Source organism: Palaemon carinicauda, chromosome 1 (assembly GCF_036898095.1).
Source record: "Palaemon carinicauda isolate YSFRI2023 chromosome 1, ASM3689809v2, whole genome shotgun sequence".
NCBI classification, from domain to species: domain Eukaryota; kingdom Metazoa; phylum Arthropoda; class Malacostraca; order Decapoda; family Palaemonidae; genus Palaemon; species Palaemon carinicauda.
Genome location: NC_090725.1, coordinates 257,211,318 through 257,232,730, shown reverse-complemented (window position 1 = coordinate 257,232,730; position 21,413 = coordinate 257,211,318). Strand labels below are relative to the sequence as shown.

The 21,413-nt window shown below is 39.0% G+C and overlaps 1 protein-coding gene across 9 annotated transcripts in view; it reads left to right on the top strand.

The window, feature by feature from the left end:
* Positions 1-21,413, top strand: part of msn (serine/threonine-protein kinase msn) — a 234,755-nt gene that overhangs the window by 109,832 nt on the left and 103,510 nt on the right. For 7 of the 9 annotated variants that reach the window (XM_068389285.1, XM_068389312.1, XM_068389280.1 and 4 more), the window contains 2 exons: positions 13,884-14,621; positions 15,656-15,742. In XM_068389285.1, the coding sequence (XP_068245386.1) occupies positions 13,884-14,621; positions 15,656-15,742 (825 nt within the window). The remainder of the gene's footprint in view (positions 1-13,883; positions 14,622-15,655; positions 15,743-21,413) is intronic. The other 2 variants (XM_068389317.1, XM_068389323.1) reach the window with 1 other exon arrangement.

Here is a 21,413-nt window from a genome sequence, read left to right as displayed (position 1 = left end):
CCAAGAGAGAAGACCTTAAAGTAAGTAAAATAACCTGGATTGTCTATTCTCAAAACAGTCAGAAGAAAGAAATGTTTGGTGAATCACATTATGATGGATTAAGGATAGCAATCCTTCCCTGCCCACAGTCAAAACATGGCCTTTTTGTTATTAAAGAAGCAGCCCAAAGCAGTTTGGTTACATGAACGAAGTACATACCCACATCTGAAAGTGGCAACATATGTGGGGTCATCTAACGTATACCTAAATGGGCATCTGCTGTTGTGATACTGCTGTAAAGGGTGCCAGAGGTTCTGAAAGAATTTCATTCATAGGAAATGTAGAAGCCTAAGCTTGTGCTCTTATTCAAACTTGGAATGCATGTGTGAAAATAGAAACTAGCAAATAATGACATGTTGTACAGTAATGTGTGAAATATAGAAATCCACTTTTGATGGCATTTGCTGTTTCTGGAAAAGCCTTTGAGTGCACTGGCCAATCTTGTGGAGTCTTGCATTGTTATGGAATTCCTCTTAAATATATAAATTTGATTGCCTGTTCATGAGCATAGCAAGTGCAAAGTTAATGTTGGTGGAGTCCTATCAGATGAATTTCCAGTGAATAGCATATTACTCCAAGGGAAGGTGTTGTCACCTGTTTTGTTCATCCTCCTCATGAATTTTATAATGCATAGAACAGTTGAAGATGGTGGAGAAGGATTGAACTGGATAGGTAATAGGAAATTACCTTGCTGAGAGAATGTTGATGATGCTGTCCTTATTAGCAGAACACAGGTTTTGCAATGCTTGCTTAGCAAAATGCATGAAATATCACAGGAGGTTGAGCTCAAGATACATATAAGAAAGACAGAGATGATGATAACTGAATATGCAATGGAAGATGAAATATTGTAAGGGGGAAGGATTAATGAGGTATAGTCATATAAGTATTCAGGAACTATGATCTTCAATACAGGGTCTTTAGAATTGGGGTTTAGCGAATGATTGAAAAAAGCAAATCAGACAATGGCTAGGTTAAGTAAAATTTGGAAATCAAATCACATAGAAAAATCAGGCTGTATATCAGTTTAGTGAGATGTGTGTTACTTTATGGACATGAGTCGTGGTATGACAATGAAAGAGTATCCAACAGATATAGTAGATTTACGAACAAAGCCCTCAGAAGGATATTGGCAGTTAAATGGCAGGTCAGGATTATGAGAGATTATTCGAGTGCCATATGTGTGTGAAGTCATGGTAAGGGGTAGATGGAGATGGTTTGGGCATGTTCTTTGCACTTCCTAAGAGATTAGTTCACCAAACATTTAACTGGGCTCTAAAAGGCACTAGAGGAGTTTGAAGATACATACGTACGTGGCTGAGGACTATGATAACCATGGCCCTTTGCGTCAATAGGCCTAGGAGATGATGCCGATAATGAAATAATGACCAATTTCTTCTTGTATAATTTTATTTTTTTTTTACTTTCAAATACTTAGTAAAGATTTGTTTGAGATGGAAAGTATATGACAAATGGTCTCGCTGTGTTTTACAATATTTCAGTAAATGCAAAAGCAGCTTGGTGGCTTAGCTATGAAGTGTGCTCTAGAAACCACTATGTATTAGAAACCACTATGTATTAGAATGTTTCTTGATTCTATGAAAGGCAGAATTTCTGGGCAGTTTAGGGGTGGTATTTGTTTTTCATCCACTGAATGGAATGGGTAGCAGTGGGTTCAAAGGAATTTTGCTTCCTTGGGCAAGTATATTATGGATTATATTTTAACAGTTTAGGTACACAACAATGTCCATCTATATGTTATAGGTCCTGTACATACAATATTAAAGATTGATTTCTTTATAATTTTTTTGTTTTGGTTCAATTATAGAATGGTGCAATAGCAGTTAGGACATTGACTCTTGCATAATAGAATAGATCTTTGTAAATACACTATTTTGAATATCATACTGTATAATACTGGCGGAAACCTTAATTAACGAAGTTACAGATTTTGATATGAAATACCTGTTTTGGTCCTTTTGCCATATCACATCATAGGAGCCTCCTTCCAGCCGGTATTTTAGAAAAACACTTGTTTGATAGGCAGTGCTTCTGCCATAAGTTATTTGTTTGAACAGAGTAAAGGGCCCGTTTTATATTTTAGATCTTATTTGTTTTTAATATTGGAATATGCAAAATAATCATAGCTCTTATTTTATTGATCATGTTGATAATAAAGGTGTGTTTGATATATTTAGTCTGATTGTTGGAAATGGAAGCCAAATCCATGTTCGAACAGTTGCTGAAGCTCAAAGCTACAATTCACCCCTTCAAGTTTGTGTAATTGATAATTAACGTCAAAATACTAGTCCTTGGGGCTAACTTGGTAGCGAAACACATTCCACTCGCCTGAAGGTATGAGCAAGGAGATATTTAATTGTGAGTGAAACGAGCATACGTCAAGCAAAAACCAATAAATCATAAGCTCAATCAAGTAAGGAAGTATTTGTAACACGATGAATACTTCTACTAAGGACGCCATAGAAAATGGGATGCAAAACCCCGTTTTCTATGCGTCGAAGTCCTGGTAAACAAAAGCTTGTTTTTTCCCAGCATTGCATCGCTTACTCTGTTTTGATTAGTAATTGATTTTTTTATTACGCTGATTGTTTTTGAAAGAGCAAGAATGATGGAAACAGTTTTAAACTCAAATATCAACACAATTAAACAATTACACTATATTTTAAGGTGTTTCGAATGTAATTGATGACGATACATGGCACAAGGCAATAGATTTTCAGTTAGGGTAGTCGACCCACCATAACTCAATAACTATGGATTTCCACCAGGAATCATTATAAAAACATTCAAAACACCCCAAAATACATGAAAACCAGTATTATTTCCTACAAACTTTATTGCATCATTCTATAATTTTGCTGTTTTTTTTTTTTTTTGTAACTTTGAAAGTTTTTGTGCTGTTTGGTTACCTCCTTAAAAAGTAAGTTTAGTTGGCCTAAATTATACCAAATGGCATGATCCATAATGATTTTTGTTCTGGCACCAAATACAAACCCTTCAGCTCTTTACTATGGCGATACATTTCGGCGACAGCTGAAACTAGCGGTAAACTTTAAGTGAGATGGTACTCCCCCCGCTGGCCAGCGTGGGGTTGACGGAAGTGAAACCTCCACCCTGCTCACATGCGCAACAGCTAACACACACCACTTTGCATTTCAGCTCGGAAGATAAAGGCCATTGTCTGCTCTCCTCCACTCACTTGGTTTCATGAACCTGCTTTATAATCAACTGGCCTAAAATTTTGAGCTTTTCCTTTGACTATTATATCTGTGTGCATTCAAATAAGAATTTGGGTTTGTCCATGTATGGAAGGGCACCATTGTGGCACTTTTATGACTTCCTTGGAGACAGACCCCCACTCACTTTGCCCTGAATGCAAAGTCTCCATGCTTTGCATGCAGGGACTTGCTTCCATCCCAGTGGTAGAGATTTGGAAAGCACCAGAAGAAGAAGGCTAACAGTGATTCATCACCTTCAGGGTTGCCCTTGAAAGCAAAGAAACCTTGCCAACTTACTCCTGTGCATAAATCCCACCATGTTAATTTGCTTGCCCGATTGGTCTCCTTTGGGGACGTATCGGGTAAGAGTGGAGGCCCTTTAACTCTAGGACAGCCGTGCGACTCAGAAGTCCCGGGTGGTTTTCCTGGAGTATCAACTCCAACTTCCTCTGCAGGGGATTCCCTTTCAACTGATGCTTTACGCCAACTTTGGCCTTCACAAAGGTATTCCGGCTCCGTCGAGAGCACCTGCCAGAAGTTTTCCTTCGAGGGAGAAGAGGAGAGTGTGATGATCCTTTCCTAGCAGGGCTTCTAAACCCAGAACACCTTCCCCGTCACGTTCAACTTTTGCGGACGATAGCAAACACAAGATGAATACTCCTCGAAGTATCCCATGAGAATGAGGGGATTTTCTAGAATAAGCTTAGACTCGTCTGCGAGACGATCAGCCCACATTGGTTTCAGGCATTATTTGCCCTCCCCTCCCGGGGGAGAGAAGACATTCATCCAATTGATCTCCAAGAGGTTTAGTTAAGTGCATCTAGGAATCTTTAGTTACAGGCTCGAGCTCTTCGGAGCATAGTTTTTCAGGGATAGATCAAGGTAGGTCTAGACGAATCTTTACAGTTCTTGCCCCTCATAGGCGTGTTTTTAAAACACACCGTTCTGTTCCAAGGCTGTAAAGATCAAGAGTCTACTACTCGACCTGGCACTTCGTTTTCTGACAAACTCGACTTAGTTGAGTTACCCCTAGTAAAGATCAAAGACGTAGCATGTCAGATTTTCTACAAAGTGCTTTAGCAGACGAATTCTATAGCGAGAAAGTAAATCAGAAAGGAATACTATTTGAACAATCAACCATGGTTGAGGTATTCCAGTGCATGCACACTCCTATACATATTTCCCATGAATGCAAAGAACCCTAGATGAGGTTAGGTAATCTCGCCAAGCAGGCAATATTACTCCACGCTCACCATTGTGAGCTTGGTATGACTTGAAACAGGTTAAGAGAAATGAACTACAGGAGAGGCAACATTCTCAGAGTATGAACATGCCTCAACAACGTTCTCCACTTCTTCTCTTGAAACTCCAGCTATCGCCTCACCAACGCTTGCCCCATCAGCGATAGCCTTGCCAATGTTCCGCCCCAGCCCTCGCTTTGTCAGCAATTGCCTCATCAACGCTCTCCTCGCCTAGAAGAGTGTTGAACACTTTTAGTGAATCGAGACCTTTACCATACTTATTCTTGCGCTCTCAGCGAGTGCCTGATCAATGCACATGCAATTCTTGCGATCGAGAGAAGCCAGTGTGCCTCTCACCTTCTCAGCAGGCTCCTGATAGGAGCACTGAATTTTCATGCACATAGAGATCAGAGCGCATAAACACATAATGCAACTAGATTTAATCTTCTTGTAGGCCGTCCTGATGAACATTCTCGATTTCCTAGGAAACAAGGAACAGTAAAGGCGGTTTCCTTCACTCAGGATAAACCCTGGTTTCTGGATTTAGGGAAATCCTTGAAGCAAGCGGTTACAAGACTGGCGTCTTCACCCAAAAGAACACCGATAATTCCTTTGGTGGCTTTGTGTTAATCAAGGAGCCCCAGTCCTTCAGATCCCAGTCGAAAGAGGCCTACTGGATGCCTCTCGCCTCCATTTAATCTTTCCAGGTATGATTAATACTTACAATCCAAACCGGCCACCGTTGAGGACCCAATTTGGGAAAAATTAGCAATTATTCCTATCATACCAAAAAACATGACGTCAGAGCGAAAACCCCTCCATAGTGGGATTCAATCATCCCTAGAATGAGCAGGGGCTCAAAATCTCTCAGAGAGATTACTATGACTGACAACTATAGGTACATTCCTATAGATCTTGAACCAGCAGTTCCGGGCCCCTCATAGTTTAAGGAACTGTCAACAGTTTCAGTTCCTTCTAAAGATTCAGCTCCGCCCAAGGATATACAGTCAGACCTCATTTTTCGCAAGGGTCAGGTATCAGAGACAGGCTTGAATTCGCGAATGCCTGATGTACTAGGGTTGGATAACTCCTAACCTAACAAGTCGCTGCCCCTTCCCTACGAGCGGATGCCCAAGCAGCTGATTAACAAACTAAGTACTGCATAGTATTGTTTTTTTCGGGGCGGGGTTTCTACCACAATTTATAATCAAATGTACAGTCTACAGTACATGTGCACACGAACAATACGTACTGGACATGGTAAAGCTACATACAGTACAGTATTGTACTACAGTAAACTCTAATTTTACTGAGGAGTCATCATACCCTTACTGTTCTGTATAACAACACATTGTTGTTATCTGGTAATATTGTAATATAACACTCGCTGATACCATAGTGTATATTACTGTAATATATGTTAAGTAATATCAGTACAGCTTATCTGTACTTTTAAATGTTCGGTGTTTTCATTCAGATGACTCGACATTTAACACCCCTCCGCACACGTAGCCTACATACATTTCAAGTAAATACTGTAAATACAATACATGGCTAATATAGAAAAAAAAAATAGTGTAATACCCTCTATTGTTCAGTACAATATTTAACAAATTTGAGATTAACTAAGAGTCTATATTTTATACAACGACCACTGACCACTTTTGTACGAAGTTCTACGGAATTTTCTTGAAGCATAGCGCAACTCCTTATGCGTCGTCCTAGTCGTCTTGTGCAGTACATCCACAGTACAGTTACCCAGTGATAATATTTATCCCATCTTCTACTTCAATGGGTTAGAAAACTAAAAGATAATGATAAAATTATCGCATGTAATGTTATAATCATTGCGTAAACGCATACAGCCACAATAACAACCAAACAAAAAACTGCTGTTTTCTTATGAACAGTGAATTAGATATCAGCAGCTGTTCTGCTTGTATTTCAATTATCATTGTGATTATGCGCACATACGGCTTCACAGATTTTCATAAAACTTCCGATTCCATCCTTTGCATCCGGACCGACATCAGTTCCTCAGGAACATCCTCTCTTGTTCAAGGCAGACCAAATTGTGAAGCTTACATGCTCTCGCAGAGATTTGGTATGGTATCTGCATTGATCTCGGATTCAGTTCCATTTGTAGCGGCACCTTTCCTTATGACAAATTGTGGTCTCGATGCTTCTTTATTTTTTTTGCAATGAAACAGTTTCTGAACTCCTCTCCATGCCGTTATTCTTCCTTCTCCGATGCAGCTCAAGCTTCCAGAGGGGTTGATGCAGAGCTTTCAAAACGGACCTCATTTCTGCAACGCAGCTTAGGACGTGAAGCTTTCTCGCCCCCTCAAAAATTCTGTATGTAAAGACTACGTTGATCCCTGAGTCCAGTTCATCTGGAACTGCATCACTCTCCTCAACAGCTTCTCTTGGTTCCATCGTTCTCTCCTTGGTGAAGCATCCTCTGCTCTTCCACCCAGGTTATCCATGCCTTGCCATTTTGAAATAGGTTATTTGGGCATGTTACTACTTGAATCTGGTGTATTTCAAATATAGCTGTAGTTTTTATACCACAGTAAATGGATATACAGTGTACATTGAGAGTTGGGACAAGTTGGGTGGAGAGAGAGGGAAGTGGCCTGAAGCAAGCCTACTGCAAAGGAGCAGGGGCTATTTAAAATTATTACACCACAAGATTTTTTATTGCGAATAGGCGATTTTTTATTTAATAGATGTTGGATTTCTCTTTGTAGCAAATAAGTGAAATCGCAAAGAATAAACTCGCATGGAGCACTGGCTAACTGTAGCACCTTCCAAGGATACAACTCCTTCCAGGGACCCTAATTCAACAGAGGAAGGGAGGAAGGCAAAACCTTCTCTCCTAGCTAACTTCTCCATCTGCCCAAGGGAACGGAAGGATTTCAAAACCGTCCCGAAGTATTGGACTTCACGTCTGAGTCAAATGGTGCCAGAAGGATGTTCCTCGAACAATAGACAACCGGAGCACACCGGTCTGCCTCCCATATCTCAAGTTCACACCAGACTATGGTTGACGACCTACATTATCTTCGGGCTCTTAGGTACTTGAACTCGTATGAGGAAGAACCTTTTGACCACGGTTCTGATCGCTCACAGAGCAAATTACCTCCTCCTACCAGCCCGAAAATCTCTCCCCTGGAGCTGAGAGATGCAGATTTTCCTCCAGGTCTTAGTCTGTATAAGATAGGTAAACTATTTGGAGGAAGCGGACCCTTCTCTGACAGAAGGGAAAAGACACAGTTCTGGATTTATTTTATGACACCCTAGACCGACCAAGGCTAAAGTAGCTCTACCTTGGTCGAAAGCAATTAAGGGAGGCAGAAAGAGAGCTTACACTCGTGTAGCAGGGGATTCGCAATCCCTACGTGCCATCCATTCCTCTTGCCTACTCCCTCCACCATATTTCAGTCCAAGGAAGTCCTATGACATCGTTTATGATTCCTCATTTCCTCTTCCTCTAGACCCAGCAATCACAGCCTTGACTTATAACTTGTCATTAGACTGGCTGTCCTCACTGTCAGTAAACTTCTCAGCAGTGGGTGCCATAAATATGGAGAAAATGGTGAAGTGCACCTTACAGGCGACTTCCGGGCTAAATTACTGTAGATTATCTGTTCAAGAATAAGGACTTCACCAGTAAATAGAACTGGGAAGCAATGTCTGCTTTCCTGCTTTTTGGCACTTGGACCATAGAATTCCTAACTCACTATGTCCTTAACCAGTGGGTCAACTGGGTCTTGAGACGGCTGGACACAGTCGTCTCAAGATTTAGGAAACAAGTCCAGAGAAGGGAAAATCCATGTAGCTACCTAACGCCTTCATGGACGGCCCCTCCCTCTTTAATGTTGAAGACATCGAGGCAGTGGCAGAAAGTTGAAGGGAAATAAGTCAGGACATCCCGCTCATATCCTGCAGAACCTCATCAACAACAAAGCTCCTACCATCCTAAATGTCGAAGTTCAAAAGAAATGTCCTCAGCAGCCACAACAATCGGTGCCAAAGGCAACCCTCTTGACCCAGAGGACCCAGGAGAGGCTGAAGCAACCAACGGAGTTATCTCCGTTAAAGGGGGCATTCCTGCAACCAATCCCACGGTGGTGGGATGCCTCTAAAGCAGGTGGCAGAGGTAGATGTTTTACGGGGCCGAACCTATAGTGATTATCACAAACTCCTAATTGAAGAGGTCGGCGAAGGAGCAGGCCTTTCAAGCCGAGACGCGTCTCCAGACTTCTACAGATGCCTATTTCTGGTCGAAAAGGTGTCAGGAGGCTGGAGACCAATTATAGATCTCTCGGCCTTGAACGAGTGTTTTCAACACTCCGTTCAAGATGGAGACAGCACTAATAATCAGACAGGCCGTCGGACCAGAGGACTTCTTGATTACACTAAATCTAAAAGACGCATACTTCCAGATGGCCGTCAGACCAGAGGACTTCTTGATTACACTAAATCTAAAAGACGCATACTTCCAGATCCCTATCCATCCTGCCTCAAGGAAGTATCTAAGGTTTTCTCCGCAACAACAAAAGATGCTAGTTAAAGGTGCTGTGCTTTGGCATTTCCACAGCACCGGAGGTGTTCACTCGCATGTTCACCTTAGTGTCCGGAATTGCATCCTCCTCCAGTGCTAATTATTAGACGATTAGCCAATTCCAGGGGAATTGAAGGAGATTTTTCTGTGCCATCAAGACAAACTTCTCGAATTTTGCCAAGATCTGGGGATTATGGTAAATCTCGAGAAGTCGTCGCTACAGCCAACTCAAAATAGGGTATATTTGGGAATGAACATTACCACAAATCTAAGCAAAGTCTTCCCATCCTTAGCAAGAATAGAGACTGAAACGAGTAGCATAACCTTTTCTGGAACAATACGAGCTATCAGCACATCACTGACAGAAGCTGCTAGGACATCTTGCCTCCTTGGAGGCACTAGTTCTCAACAGCCTTCTCCAGACTCAAACTCTTCTGAAGACATTCTGGTCTTGGCACAAGAACCCTCCATAGTAAAGAGCTGAAGGGTTTGTATTTGGTTCCTGAACAAATGGCAAATTTAGGAATAATTTGTATTTTCATAACCATGCAAACGTAAAGTTCTTTACAAATACTGGCCTGTCATTACCTACCTCTTAGGAATTATGGCTGCAATTGCAAAGTGGAGTGTGTTCGCTGCTGCCCATGTGAGCAATGTGGAGGCTCCACCTCCCCACTGGCCAGCTGGGGGAGTACCACCTTAATTAAAGTTTTACAGCTAGTTTCAGCTGTTGCGAAAATGTATCTCCATAGTGAAGAGCTTCAGGATTGTATGGTTAGGAAAAATACAAGTTATTTATAAATTTGTCATATTTGTTAAGAAGCTCTTTAAATTTATAAGAATGTAGTTGAAGAAAATTAATATTATATAAAAAGTGTTGTAGTTTTGGATTATGATTTAGAGACAATGCTTTGCCATGATTTATTCGTCTGACAGCTCTGTCATGTTACCATGTTTTTATCTTTGATATAATTTTCTTGTGGAGAGTTATGTTAGTAAAGAAAATTGGATAACAGCAAAATCTTAATTATCGGTAGTGCTGTATATTCAGGGAAGACATACAGACCTGAAATAAATGGTGAAGAATAAAGCAGTAGGTTTTGGTGATGAAATATTTCACATTAGGTTGCTAATCTGAGTATTAATTTTTAACATTAATTATGTTTTCTTGGTTATTTACTAATTCTCAAAATGCTTGCCAGTATAGTATTTACCTGGTCATGGTTATATCTTGTTTATTTCTTCCCATAGTAAGGATTCATATCTTATTTAACTCTACTATAAGTCAGCAGAGTAGTTTCCCTTGCTGTTTATTGCGACATTTCATAATTGACATGAATCATTAATTTCGGTTCACAGAAAATAAACTTATAAGCTCGAACTATATTGTTTCTAGTCTTATCTTAGTATCCTCTCTTTTGGTGGCTTGGTCAAGAAGCAAGTTTTTTCAAACATGTTTTGGACATTTCATTACCTCTGATCCTTACTGGGTTGCAGACCTGCTCTTTGAAAAAGAAATAATAGATATGGGGTTGTCTCTGCTAATGTTAGTTAGTTTCATAAGGTTCCCAGAACTAAAGATCATTCCGTTCATCATTCTACTTCCAGAGTACTATGCTCCTTTCACCTCGTTAATCTTTGGTTGTCATTATTATTATTATTATTATTATTATTATTATTATTATTATTATTATTATTATTGGTGGCTAAGCTATGTCCTAGATCTTAAAGTAGGATGCTACCAGCTCTTGGGCTTTAACAGAGAGAGTAGCCTGGTGAGGAAAGGAAATAGGGAAATAAACTTCATATCAGTAGTGAGTAAAAAATATAAAAGTATTTTAAGATCAATGACTAAGTGAAAATGGATGTTGTTAACCTATTCAATGTAATAGGATTTGCAGAAAGTTTTGAACTTTTATAGTTCCACCATTTCAATTGCCAGATTAGGAAGATTCTTTCACAATCTGGTCACAGCTTGAACAAAACTTCTACAATACTGTCTGTTATTCAACTTTGCGATGGTGAAGGCAAGATTGTTAGAGTTAACTGCATACCTCGCTTTTAATAAACACATTATGGTAGAGTCCGGCAAGATCTGATTGCAAAGGATGGGGAAAAATAATGAAAAATCTTATACAATATACACAAAGAACAACAATGCCAGAGATTAATATCCCGATGAGGAATATGAATTTAGTAGACCACAATATTTTTTTCCAACAAAAAAAGCAGAATGCTATAAGCCCAGGGGATCCAACAGGGAAAATAGCCCAGTGAGGAAAGGAAAAAAGGCAAAAATAAAATATTTTAAGAAGTGTAACAACAATTAAATGTCTCCTATATAAACTATATAAACTTCAACAAAACCAGAGGAAGAGAAATTAGATAGAATAGTGTGCCCGAGTGTACCCTGAAGCAAGAGAACTCTAATCCAAGACAGTGGAAGACCATGGTACAGAAGCTATGACACTACCTAAGACTAGAGAACAATGGTTGATTTTGGAGTGTCCTCCTCGAAGAGTTGCTTACCATAGCAAAGGTCTCTCTTCTACCCTTAGTAAGAGGAAAGTGCCCACTGAACAATTACATTGCAGTAACCACTTGGGTCAAGGTCTTTGTGAAGTTTTCTTTAGTGTTTTTGAGCTTGTGAATGTCATTGTGTCCAAAACTTGACTATTTACAGAGCAATCTAGCATGTATGCAGGGCAATATGACAAGTGATTAATATATATGTATATACAAGCCATGTCAACAACTGCAGTATAGATCCTAGACTACTAATCTATACCCAGGAAAATATGAAAATTTTTTATAGTGCTCATCAGGATCTCTTCGACCTCCATCATTTTAGAGATACCATTCCAAGGTCCTCAGTTAGATCCCTAACTGAAATCAAGGTTTGGGGAGGAACATAACTAGCTCTCATACAGTGTTATGAATTTTGTTTTATTAGTGTTGTTGTGAAAGACTTATGTTGTCTCTGGTTCATACTCTAAGCTCCAGAGTTTTAGAGCCAAGATTCAATCTTAAGGTGCCAAGGACTATAAGCTTATCTCATTTTCTATTCCTGTTCTGTCCTGCAGTTAGAGTAACCTTAGCACTGTCCAGGCAGTCTGGCTGTATTTTCAGTAGACATTGGGATTCAGTTCTGATTCTCACTTCCATTATCTGGGTTATTGGAAGGGTCAAGTTTTGTATGCAGTTTTATTCTGTTCTTGTCAAGTTATCACTAGGAATTGTAGGGATATCAGATGTAGATTTAGGTGTTACAGGTAAAGGTGAAGGAGATGTGAACTATGTTATCTGCAGTGCCCTTTTACATATAATTTGAAACTTGTGCCATTATTTGATGCTTTATGAAAATACCACACAGTGTTTACAAGGTTTTACTGTTTTGTCACTCATTAGCAGCTGGATGTGCTTTTGTTTGATTCTCTTGATGCAGCATGCAATTTTCTATCAACATGATGGAATTTTGTCTTTTACTCTTATTGTCATGGTTATCATATTGGGAGTTCTCTGTTACATTTTCTCTGATCTGCTGTATGATGACTACAGTCTTACTGCTATGGTTCTGTTGACTTCTTCATATCCTTTTTTCATATCAGAAGCCATTCTTCTTCTGATGAATTTTTTGAGACATAAGTATATGAATTATGAGTTGTGAGTGGCAAGAAAGAGAATAGCTGCAGTATGGATGAAATGAAAAGTAGGTAGGTTGCTTGTAAATAAGCTATCCCATTAGTTAGGAAAGCTAAGAAGTGATGGGTACATAAGACCTTTACTACTCTGCAATAGAAACTTCAGGAGCAATGTATTGCAATTGGAGAATAAATGGAGGCTTAAGGAATTCAGGAAGACTAGACCCCATAAGATAACATTAAAGAAAATGAAAAGGACCAATTTTTTGTCTGGCAAGCTGGCAAGAAAAATTAGTTGTAAAGAGATTTTAGTCTCAGTTGTTAAGTGATTTATGATTTATAGAATTAACTTGTACATTTAAAGTAGGGAGGAACAAAACATTTTAGGACTTTCATTATTATATCAATTTTTTATATGGAGAGGCTAAGAATGATCACAGACAATTGAGAGTTTCCTGTATGTTATGTGCATGTGAAGTTTTTTTCTTGTATTTAGGTAAATAGAATAGTTACCTGTGTATTTTTTTTTTTTTTTTTGTACATCATCATATTGTATATTGTCATAGTTATATTGACATTATTGACAAAAGAATATTTTAGCACATTTTTATTTTTTATTTTATAATTTGTGTTAACTAAAAACCTGGTATGATTGAAATACGTTCCTAACTAAAGAACCTATATATATTAAAAATTGTAAGAGAAACATTAGATACGATAATTCCTTTGGGGGTTGTTCATGTAAGAAGTTATTTCATTGCCAATTACAGTTGGAAGATGTAATTTAGCCAATGGAATATTGTTAAAATACAGATTTACCAAACTTATCAACCCATGAATTTTATTATTTATTTAAATGAATTAATTCATTACTATTGAAATATTCTTGATATTTGTCAGTTTTTGTAATTTCATAAGAACAAGTCTTGAAGAGAACTGGAATCTGATTTCAGCCTCTTGGCTGGTTTCAGTTCCACAATATCATGTTACAAATGTAATTCTTAATGTAAAAATGTGTCAGTGTAAGTGGGTTTATGTAGAGTTAGTGAATGTCAAATGCATATTTAATTTTATTAGTGACACTTGCCTTCTTATATGAATGTACAAGGAAAATGCCTGTTTGATAAAGTGCCAAAAAAACTTGTGTGAATTTCAGCAACAGTTGGATGCAGATCAGCTTGCTCATGTGGATAACCTGGTTAACCATGACATTCGTCAAAGTCCCCAGAAAAATGAAAATATTTTTGGAAGAAGTAGTGTCATTAGTAACAGAGGAACTGACGATGACCCAAGAATGTTTTACAACCAGGAACGTTTTAGATCTGACAGAGAGACTGTTAATGGCAGTGATGGTAGGATAGTACAGGAACATAAACCATCCCATCGTAATTCACAACAACTTGGTCGTCAGTCCAGTGAGGGTGATTCAAGTCAGAGAGCACATCGCAGAAATGAATCTGATTCAAGACTTGGCCTTTTGAGAAGGCAGCACACTGATGTTGCTGTTTCTCGGAGATCTGACGTGTATCGTAACAGTAAAGTTGAATTATCGTTTCCTGCTTGTCGTTCTGAGGTGACTAGTATTGCTGGTGAACCTGTTCTGACAGATTTTATGGCTGTAACAGGAAGTGAGCATCAGCGTGTATGTGCTGATAATGTCCCCAGTGAATTACGTAGACAGGTTTCATTAGATGGGGATCTCCATGCAGTTAGTTCCTCCCCATCTTCAAGTAGAGAACCTGCAAGGCATGATTGGCCTCAACGTAGGGAAAAATCAGACGTGGATTTGCGTCGGGCAGAGCTACGTAATGAGTTGGAGAAATGGCGCGTTGCTCCTCAGGAGGGACGTGGAAGAGAAAGTCTTGGCCTGCAACAGCACGGAATAGCCCAGCAGGTCAGCTGGAGTAGCCCTATTTTGCCATGCGTCAGTTGCATGCAGCAGTGTTGAAAATTATCCAGACCATAAGCATGGTCTGTTTGCAGACAAATGGCGCACTGGATGATAAGCTTGTTGGCTTGAAGAATTCGTATATACAGTTTTTGAGTGCTACTAACAAAAGCTGGAAATTTTGACATCCAGAAGGCAGAGGCGATTAAAGAAATGTGATGTAATATCAGATCATGATTATTGTAAATAAGTCATCACTAATACTGTAGTTAAATACTGTACTAACCATCCATTTATATTACAGTAATAGCAGTGGTTAAATTGCATGGTCCTTATAGTTCAAGTACTAACAGTGTGTTTCTGATATTGCTCTTTAATTTTATCAAATGTACCTGCATGATGTTTATTATATAGGTTGGACACTTGAGATATATAATACTTTGTTTTGGCAGAGCAATGTCATTTTATTGATTTATAATATATACAAGTAAATCGCTCATAACTCAAATGATAAAATTCCATAAAGCCAATTTAACATGTAATGTGGTATATTATATAACTTTCAATTTTGTTATATCTTAGGGGAGACAGAGTGCAGCAGTTTGTGAACACTAGCCAATTATCTTAGGGATTTTCTTATTTTGTAAGTGCTGGTGATCCTGCACCCTCATCGCTGGTAAATTTCCAAACAATTATCCATATTTTTTTTATCATATTTTATGTACAGACTCCATTAGGAGTATATTGTGCAATAACAAATTTCTCATATGTTTAGCTTACAGCTTAGTTCATAGGTGGCTATTTATGGTAGTGACGTTTTTTTTAGTTATTTTGATTTGCTGCTTAGTATTTAGTGTATAGATATTACCTTGTTTTCCATAGTATAGTTTTTCACCTTTTTCTTTACTCTTGATCTTTGTTTTATTCAATCCTTATATTACTATGTTTAATTTTGCTGTTGTAAATCATCTCTGAATACCACTGTAATTTTCTTTTCCTTTTTTTGTTATGAAATATTGAAATGTTTTGGTTTGCTGCAGGACCGAACTCGTGGTGCAGAGCCCTCTTCCGGAACGAGCACCCCTGGTTCACGCACATCCTCTGTTCTTCCTGATCTCTTACCTCAGGTTAGGTCATTCCTAGGTTTTTTGTTCTTTTTATTTTTTTAGCTTTTGGTTTATATCCCCATTTTCTTTCTTTGCCTGTTATTCATTCTTTAAAAGGAAATACAGTTCTGCATTGTACTAAGTTTATGAGGGTAGAACATCATACAGTAGATTCTAGTTTTCTCATGAGTATCAAGCTCTCTGTGTTACTGTTACATGTCCAGTTTCACATTGAAAAAGTGCCTTCAATTTTATAAGTGCTGTGTTGCTGGTGGAATAGTTATTGTTTATTTAATCAGATATATAAAATTCTTAAATGAATTATTGTGTTTATAGTTAGGGAAAAGCATACTTTAATTGAATGTGGATAATGATAGACTACTGAATATTTTCTCATATAAGTAGTTGATTACAAATTTAGATCTTGCTAGGGTTCCGACTTCTTCTTAGTACACCAAATTATTGAAAATGTACTTCTTTAAATGAAATACATTTTCCAACAGATTAAGTTTGAAAAAATAATAGGGATTCTGCAGTTGTAAATTAGTTCAAATAAAACTTTGATGAACAAATAGTTATATTTTACGCAAAATAATACATGCATGGAAGGCAATTTGAAAATGGGGAAGATGATGAAAAGGGAAATGAGTTTGGGGTTGAGTAAATTGCCGGTCTAGAAGAAATTATGAAGCTTGACCAAGTAAATATGGTTTGGAATTTAGGATGCAGGTAAGTTTTTGAGAGGTTGGTTATCGTGCCTTATGGTATATGTATTTCATTTTAAAATGTTTATGCAGGGTTTGTTACTTCTGAATGCCTACATTAAATTTTTGTGTTCCTTAGTTGTATTTCAAAATCTGTTTTGCCAAATGTATGCAAGAATATAAAGTGTGGCTTTACTTGCACCACCTAGAAATTATTGGGGTTGATTCTAAAATTAAACCATGAAAATTTTGCTAATAAACTACAATAATGGAGTTTATGAGCTCACTAAAAATCAGATATAGTTGAACTACAAGATTTGCCATAATACAAATTGAAGTGTAAGTGGCATTAAATTATTATAATAGCACCACAGGAAATTAGTCATCACTGATTGACTGAGTGGTTTCAGATGAATGTAATTACAGTCTTCATACTGTCAACAGTACTCAATGAATATCATGTAATAATTTTTGTTTGATGATTTTTAATTCCTAAATTTTATGCTGAAACCAATATGTTTTTTTTCGAAATAGCAATCATATATATATATATATATATATATATATATATATATATATATATATATTATATGTGTACATACATACATATGTATACACATACACACAACATTATATATATATATACAGTATATATATATGTATATACATATATATATATATATATATATATATATATATATTCATATATATATATATATATATATATATATATATATACATATACATATATATATATATATATATATATATATATATATATATATATATATATATATATATATATATATATAAATATAAAATTATTACAAACTGAAGAAGACAGACGACCTTGGTTTTGTAGGGCAAGCATCCAAGGCAGTAGATGCCCCTGCTTCCCCTAGAGAAACAGAGAGGCCTACACTAGAGGATGCTTCCTAATCTCCAGTTTTGAATATCCCTACTGTTGATCTTGTTCCAGCCACAGGTCTCCTAAATTCGGACGAGAAGTCACATCTAAGCGCTCTGTTGCACTTTCACTCTTTGCCCATTAGCAATGATTCCTATGACAAAGACTTTGTCTCTGAGTCTGCATACTTCTCTGAGAATGAGGGAATTGGAGATCTTGTTATAATTCTCCCAGAGCCTTGCAAGGTTAAAGAGCACTATTGACCTAGAGAGCATAAACCTCTGAAAAGTGAGGGTTCAACTATGAGATTCAAACCTACAGGTTCCCTATAATGACTAGAGCGTAACCTTTGGCCACAGGTGCGTGACCCTTGCCCATGATAACACAACCCCCAGCCACAAGAATGAGATTTTCAGGAATATGCGCTCTTCAATTATGACTTCCACCACAAGAGCAGACACCTTCTCAAATAATAGTTCGAGCTAAGAAAAGAAGGTAATTAGAGGACATGCCTCTTGAAGTTTTCAATGAAAGGAAAACCAAAAAGCGAACGGCTCTGTCGTGTGATTGACCAGTTCTTTATCCCTCTTTTTCAAAGGTTGTCATAGACCACAAGAAAAGAGCCAATCCAAGCAATCCTCAGAGTTGTTTGTTGTTCCTATTAAGGTTAATAAAAAAATGTTTTGCCCTAAGGTGGTAAAACTTCTGTCAGAGTTATGAGTGGCCTCTCTGGAAGTCAAGAAAAGGGAGCCTCATCCTACAGAACCTAGACCAGGGCTCCTGAAGTTTATGGGTGAATGCAGGTATAGGCTTTCTCCAATAGAAATTATTTATCAGAAATGGTAAAAATTGATCCAAGAGACATCTCCTTCAATATCAACCCAAGAATCATCACCACAATCTTGTTCAAACCTTCAGTCCCCAGGTGAGATGGAACATAATCCCTCCAAATGCCCTGTGACACCGTACCTCTCTTCCTTTTCGAGGAGAGAGAAAGTTAGGGAGAAGAAAGATGTCGTTTCAATGAAAAATAAAGGAGGTGCCTTTTAAAAGAGACTCGATGGAGTCTCACAATCTGGCGTCTTCTCTGAAGAGAGCACGATATATCTCTCCCAAGCCTGCTGAAACTTCCCATGTAGTCGAATCACCCAGTCCTGATGATGTGATACCCGTAAGTCTACCTCTACTGAGCCTGGAGAGGAGTTTTCTTTCCTGAGGATCTTAGGACTCATCAGGAAAATAAACAAATTAGGTACACCGAAACCTCCCTTCTCTGGAAGACAGACAGCTATTAACTCAGCTTTTGAAAAAGCATTACCTCAAGTTGCCATGCTCGCGTCAGACCAAGAAGACTATCCAGAAACTAGAGGCACAGGTTTTCTTCAGCCAAAGACTCTTAAGCAGCTCTTTCTTTGAAGTTAATCCCTCCTTACTTCTCACAGCAGAATAAGTTCTATGTAACTGAGAGAGCTTATCCTTCCCCATTTCCCTTAGACCCTATGGCAGCGAGCCAAACCCTGGAAATACAAGTGAAGATGCTTCCACAACCAACATCACTTCTCGGCCTCAAGAGCCAGTCTGCATAACAGTGGAGCAACTGGGTAGTGAATAGTGCCTCTTGCGTTGCCCCAAACAAAGTGGATGCAGTAGTGATGAAGTGGGAAAAGGCAACTCAAGCTTTCTTCTGGAGGGCTTCAACCTTGAATCAACCCTAAGTCTTTGGAGCCTCCTAAATAGAAGAACTCGCTTCACAGGCAGCCAACTGTGAGAGAGAGGCACGCCGACAACTATCAGTTCAAGAGATGGATCCAACCAGAACCAGCCTTTTCATTGAAGGCATTAGTGCAAACAAGGGCGAGGTAGGTGAAGACCTCGTTAGGGGTGGCAATCCACCCATGTCACCACCTGTGAGGGATGCCTGTCATGTTGGTGGACGAGGTGGCAGTTCCACAGGGCGAACCCCCTTGGACAGTTTTTTGCGTTGAATACTGCCTCCTGTTCATCACTCTCTTCCTCCTTTCACTCCAATGCTGATGAACCTGTCATTGTATTCAAGAGGATGTATCGAATACCTACTCTTTCAGGAGGAGGTCAAGTAGGTGTTAGACACACAAGTGGTTGAAGAGATCAATGACTCACCTCTGGGATTCTATAGTAACCTGTTACTGGTACAGAAGCTGTCAGGAGGCTGGAGACCAGTCATCGATCTGTCCCATATGAATGACTTAGTTCTGCAAGCAAAGTTCAAGATGGAGACCCAATGACTTAGTTCTGCAAGCAAAGTTCAAGATGGAGACCCCCTACCCTGTCCATAGACTTGATAGACGCATGATTCCAAAATATAATTTATCGGAATTCAAGGAAGTACCTTCAATTTTAGGTTCTCTGCTTTGGACTTTTCACAGCACCTCAAGTGTTTATAAGGGTGTTCACACTGGTCTCAACCTGGGCTAGTCTGATGGGACTAAGACTCTTGTGATACCTCGATGATTGACTATTTTTTGCGGAGTGAAAGTCCCAACTTCTTTTCCACAGGGACCTTCTTCTCAAGTTTTATCAGTATTTGGGGATCAGGATAAATCTCAGTCTGTGCTCATCCAAAGTCAGAACCTTGTCTACTTAGGAATGAGTATAGACATAGTCCAAGAAAAAGATTTCCTATCATAGGACAGGTTACAGAGGTCGAAGAAAGTCGCAACGCCATTCTTGACGAAGAATCCCCTGCAACAGAGAACTGGTAGAGACAATGTGGACATTTGTCTTCCCTGGAGCATCTGGTTTCAGATAGTAGGTTGCACCTCCACTCCATACGTTTGGCTCTGAAGTCCAGTTGGAAGCAGATTTCAGACCCGCAGATGTTCTTGTCAATGTAACACAGGAAGTCTGAAAGGACCTAATTTGATTGTTGCAGGTGTGGAACCTGATGGAGGAATCTGCATTGCAGGTTCTCCCCCTAGAATGCTTCCTGTTCTCAGATGCGTTGAGTAAAGGATGGGGAGCTTACATTCTATGGACAGAGGGCATAGACAAAATGTCCCATACAAACATCCTAGAACTGAAAAGTAGAGTATCTAGCTTTGATCCACTTCCAAGACAGTAAAAGGTAATTCAGTAGTGTTGATTAGTGACAACACGACAGTAGTGGCTTATATCAATAAGCAACAAGGGTCAGTTTTTCACCCCCTTTTGCCCGTTGGCAGTGAGCATACTCTCGTGTTCAGCGGACGACATTGTAATCCTGTAAGTACGGTTTATTCTTGGAAAATGGAACATCATCGCAGACAATCCGAGTCATCGCAATCTAATTGTGGGCTCAAATTGGTCTTTGAATCTTCTAGTGGCGAGGGAAGTCCAGACTTTGTCGGGTTCCCCGAAAATGCATGTGTTTGCCACTTACCTCAACAATCTTGTCCCCTTCTGGAAATCAAGCCCCAAGCCTGAAATGTGATACTTTCATCAGTCATTTCAAAATGCTCTATATGGATTCTGGATGAGAGCCACAGAGATTTTTTCTTTTAGCCTTAGCTTCGACCAGAGGAGTGGGAGAGGTGCGTGGTCTGTCATACTTGGTATCATATTTCCAGCAGCAGAGAAGGATTCTGTTCTTGTTTGTTCTTGAATTTGTGGGAGAAACCAAACCCATCAATCAGTGACTAGGTTTGACTTTTTCAGTATCATCGCTGAAGGAGATACCATTAATCCTGACGTTCTGCTTCTGTGTCTAGGGCAGTGAAGCTCTACATAATGTGAACAAGGTCATATAGGCCACACTTACACAAATTCTTTGTGAGCACAGGGAAGACAAAGAAGAAAATCACCAGAAGCACCATAGGCATTGTGAGGTCATCAGTAAAATCTACAGAGAGCAAGGAGCTGAGACATAGCCTTAGACCCCCCAAGGGCTCAAGAACTCGGGGATTGGTACTGCGTTAGCCTTCGTAAAGAACCATTCAGTTGGCAAAGTGTTGAAGGCTGGTATCTTCAGGATTACTACCACAGGTCCTGGTACATATTCTCCATAGGACCTGTGGTAGCTGCCTAGCAAATGATGTGGTAAACATCGCTCCTTTCAGGATATAGA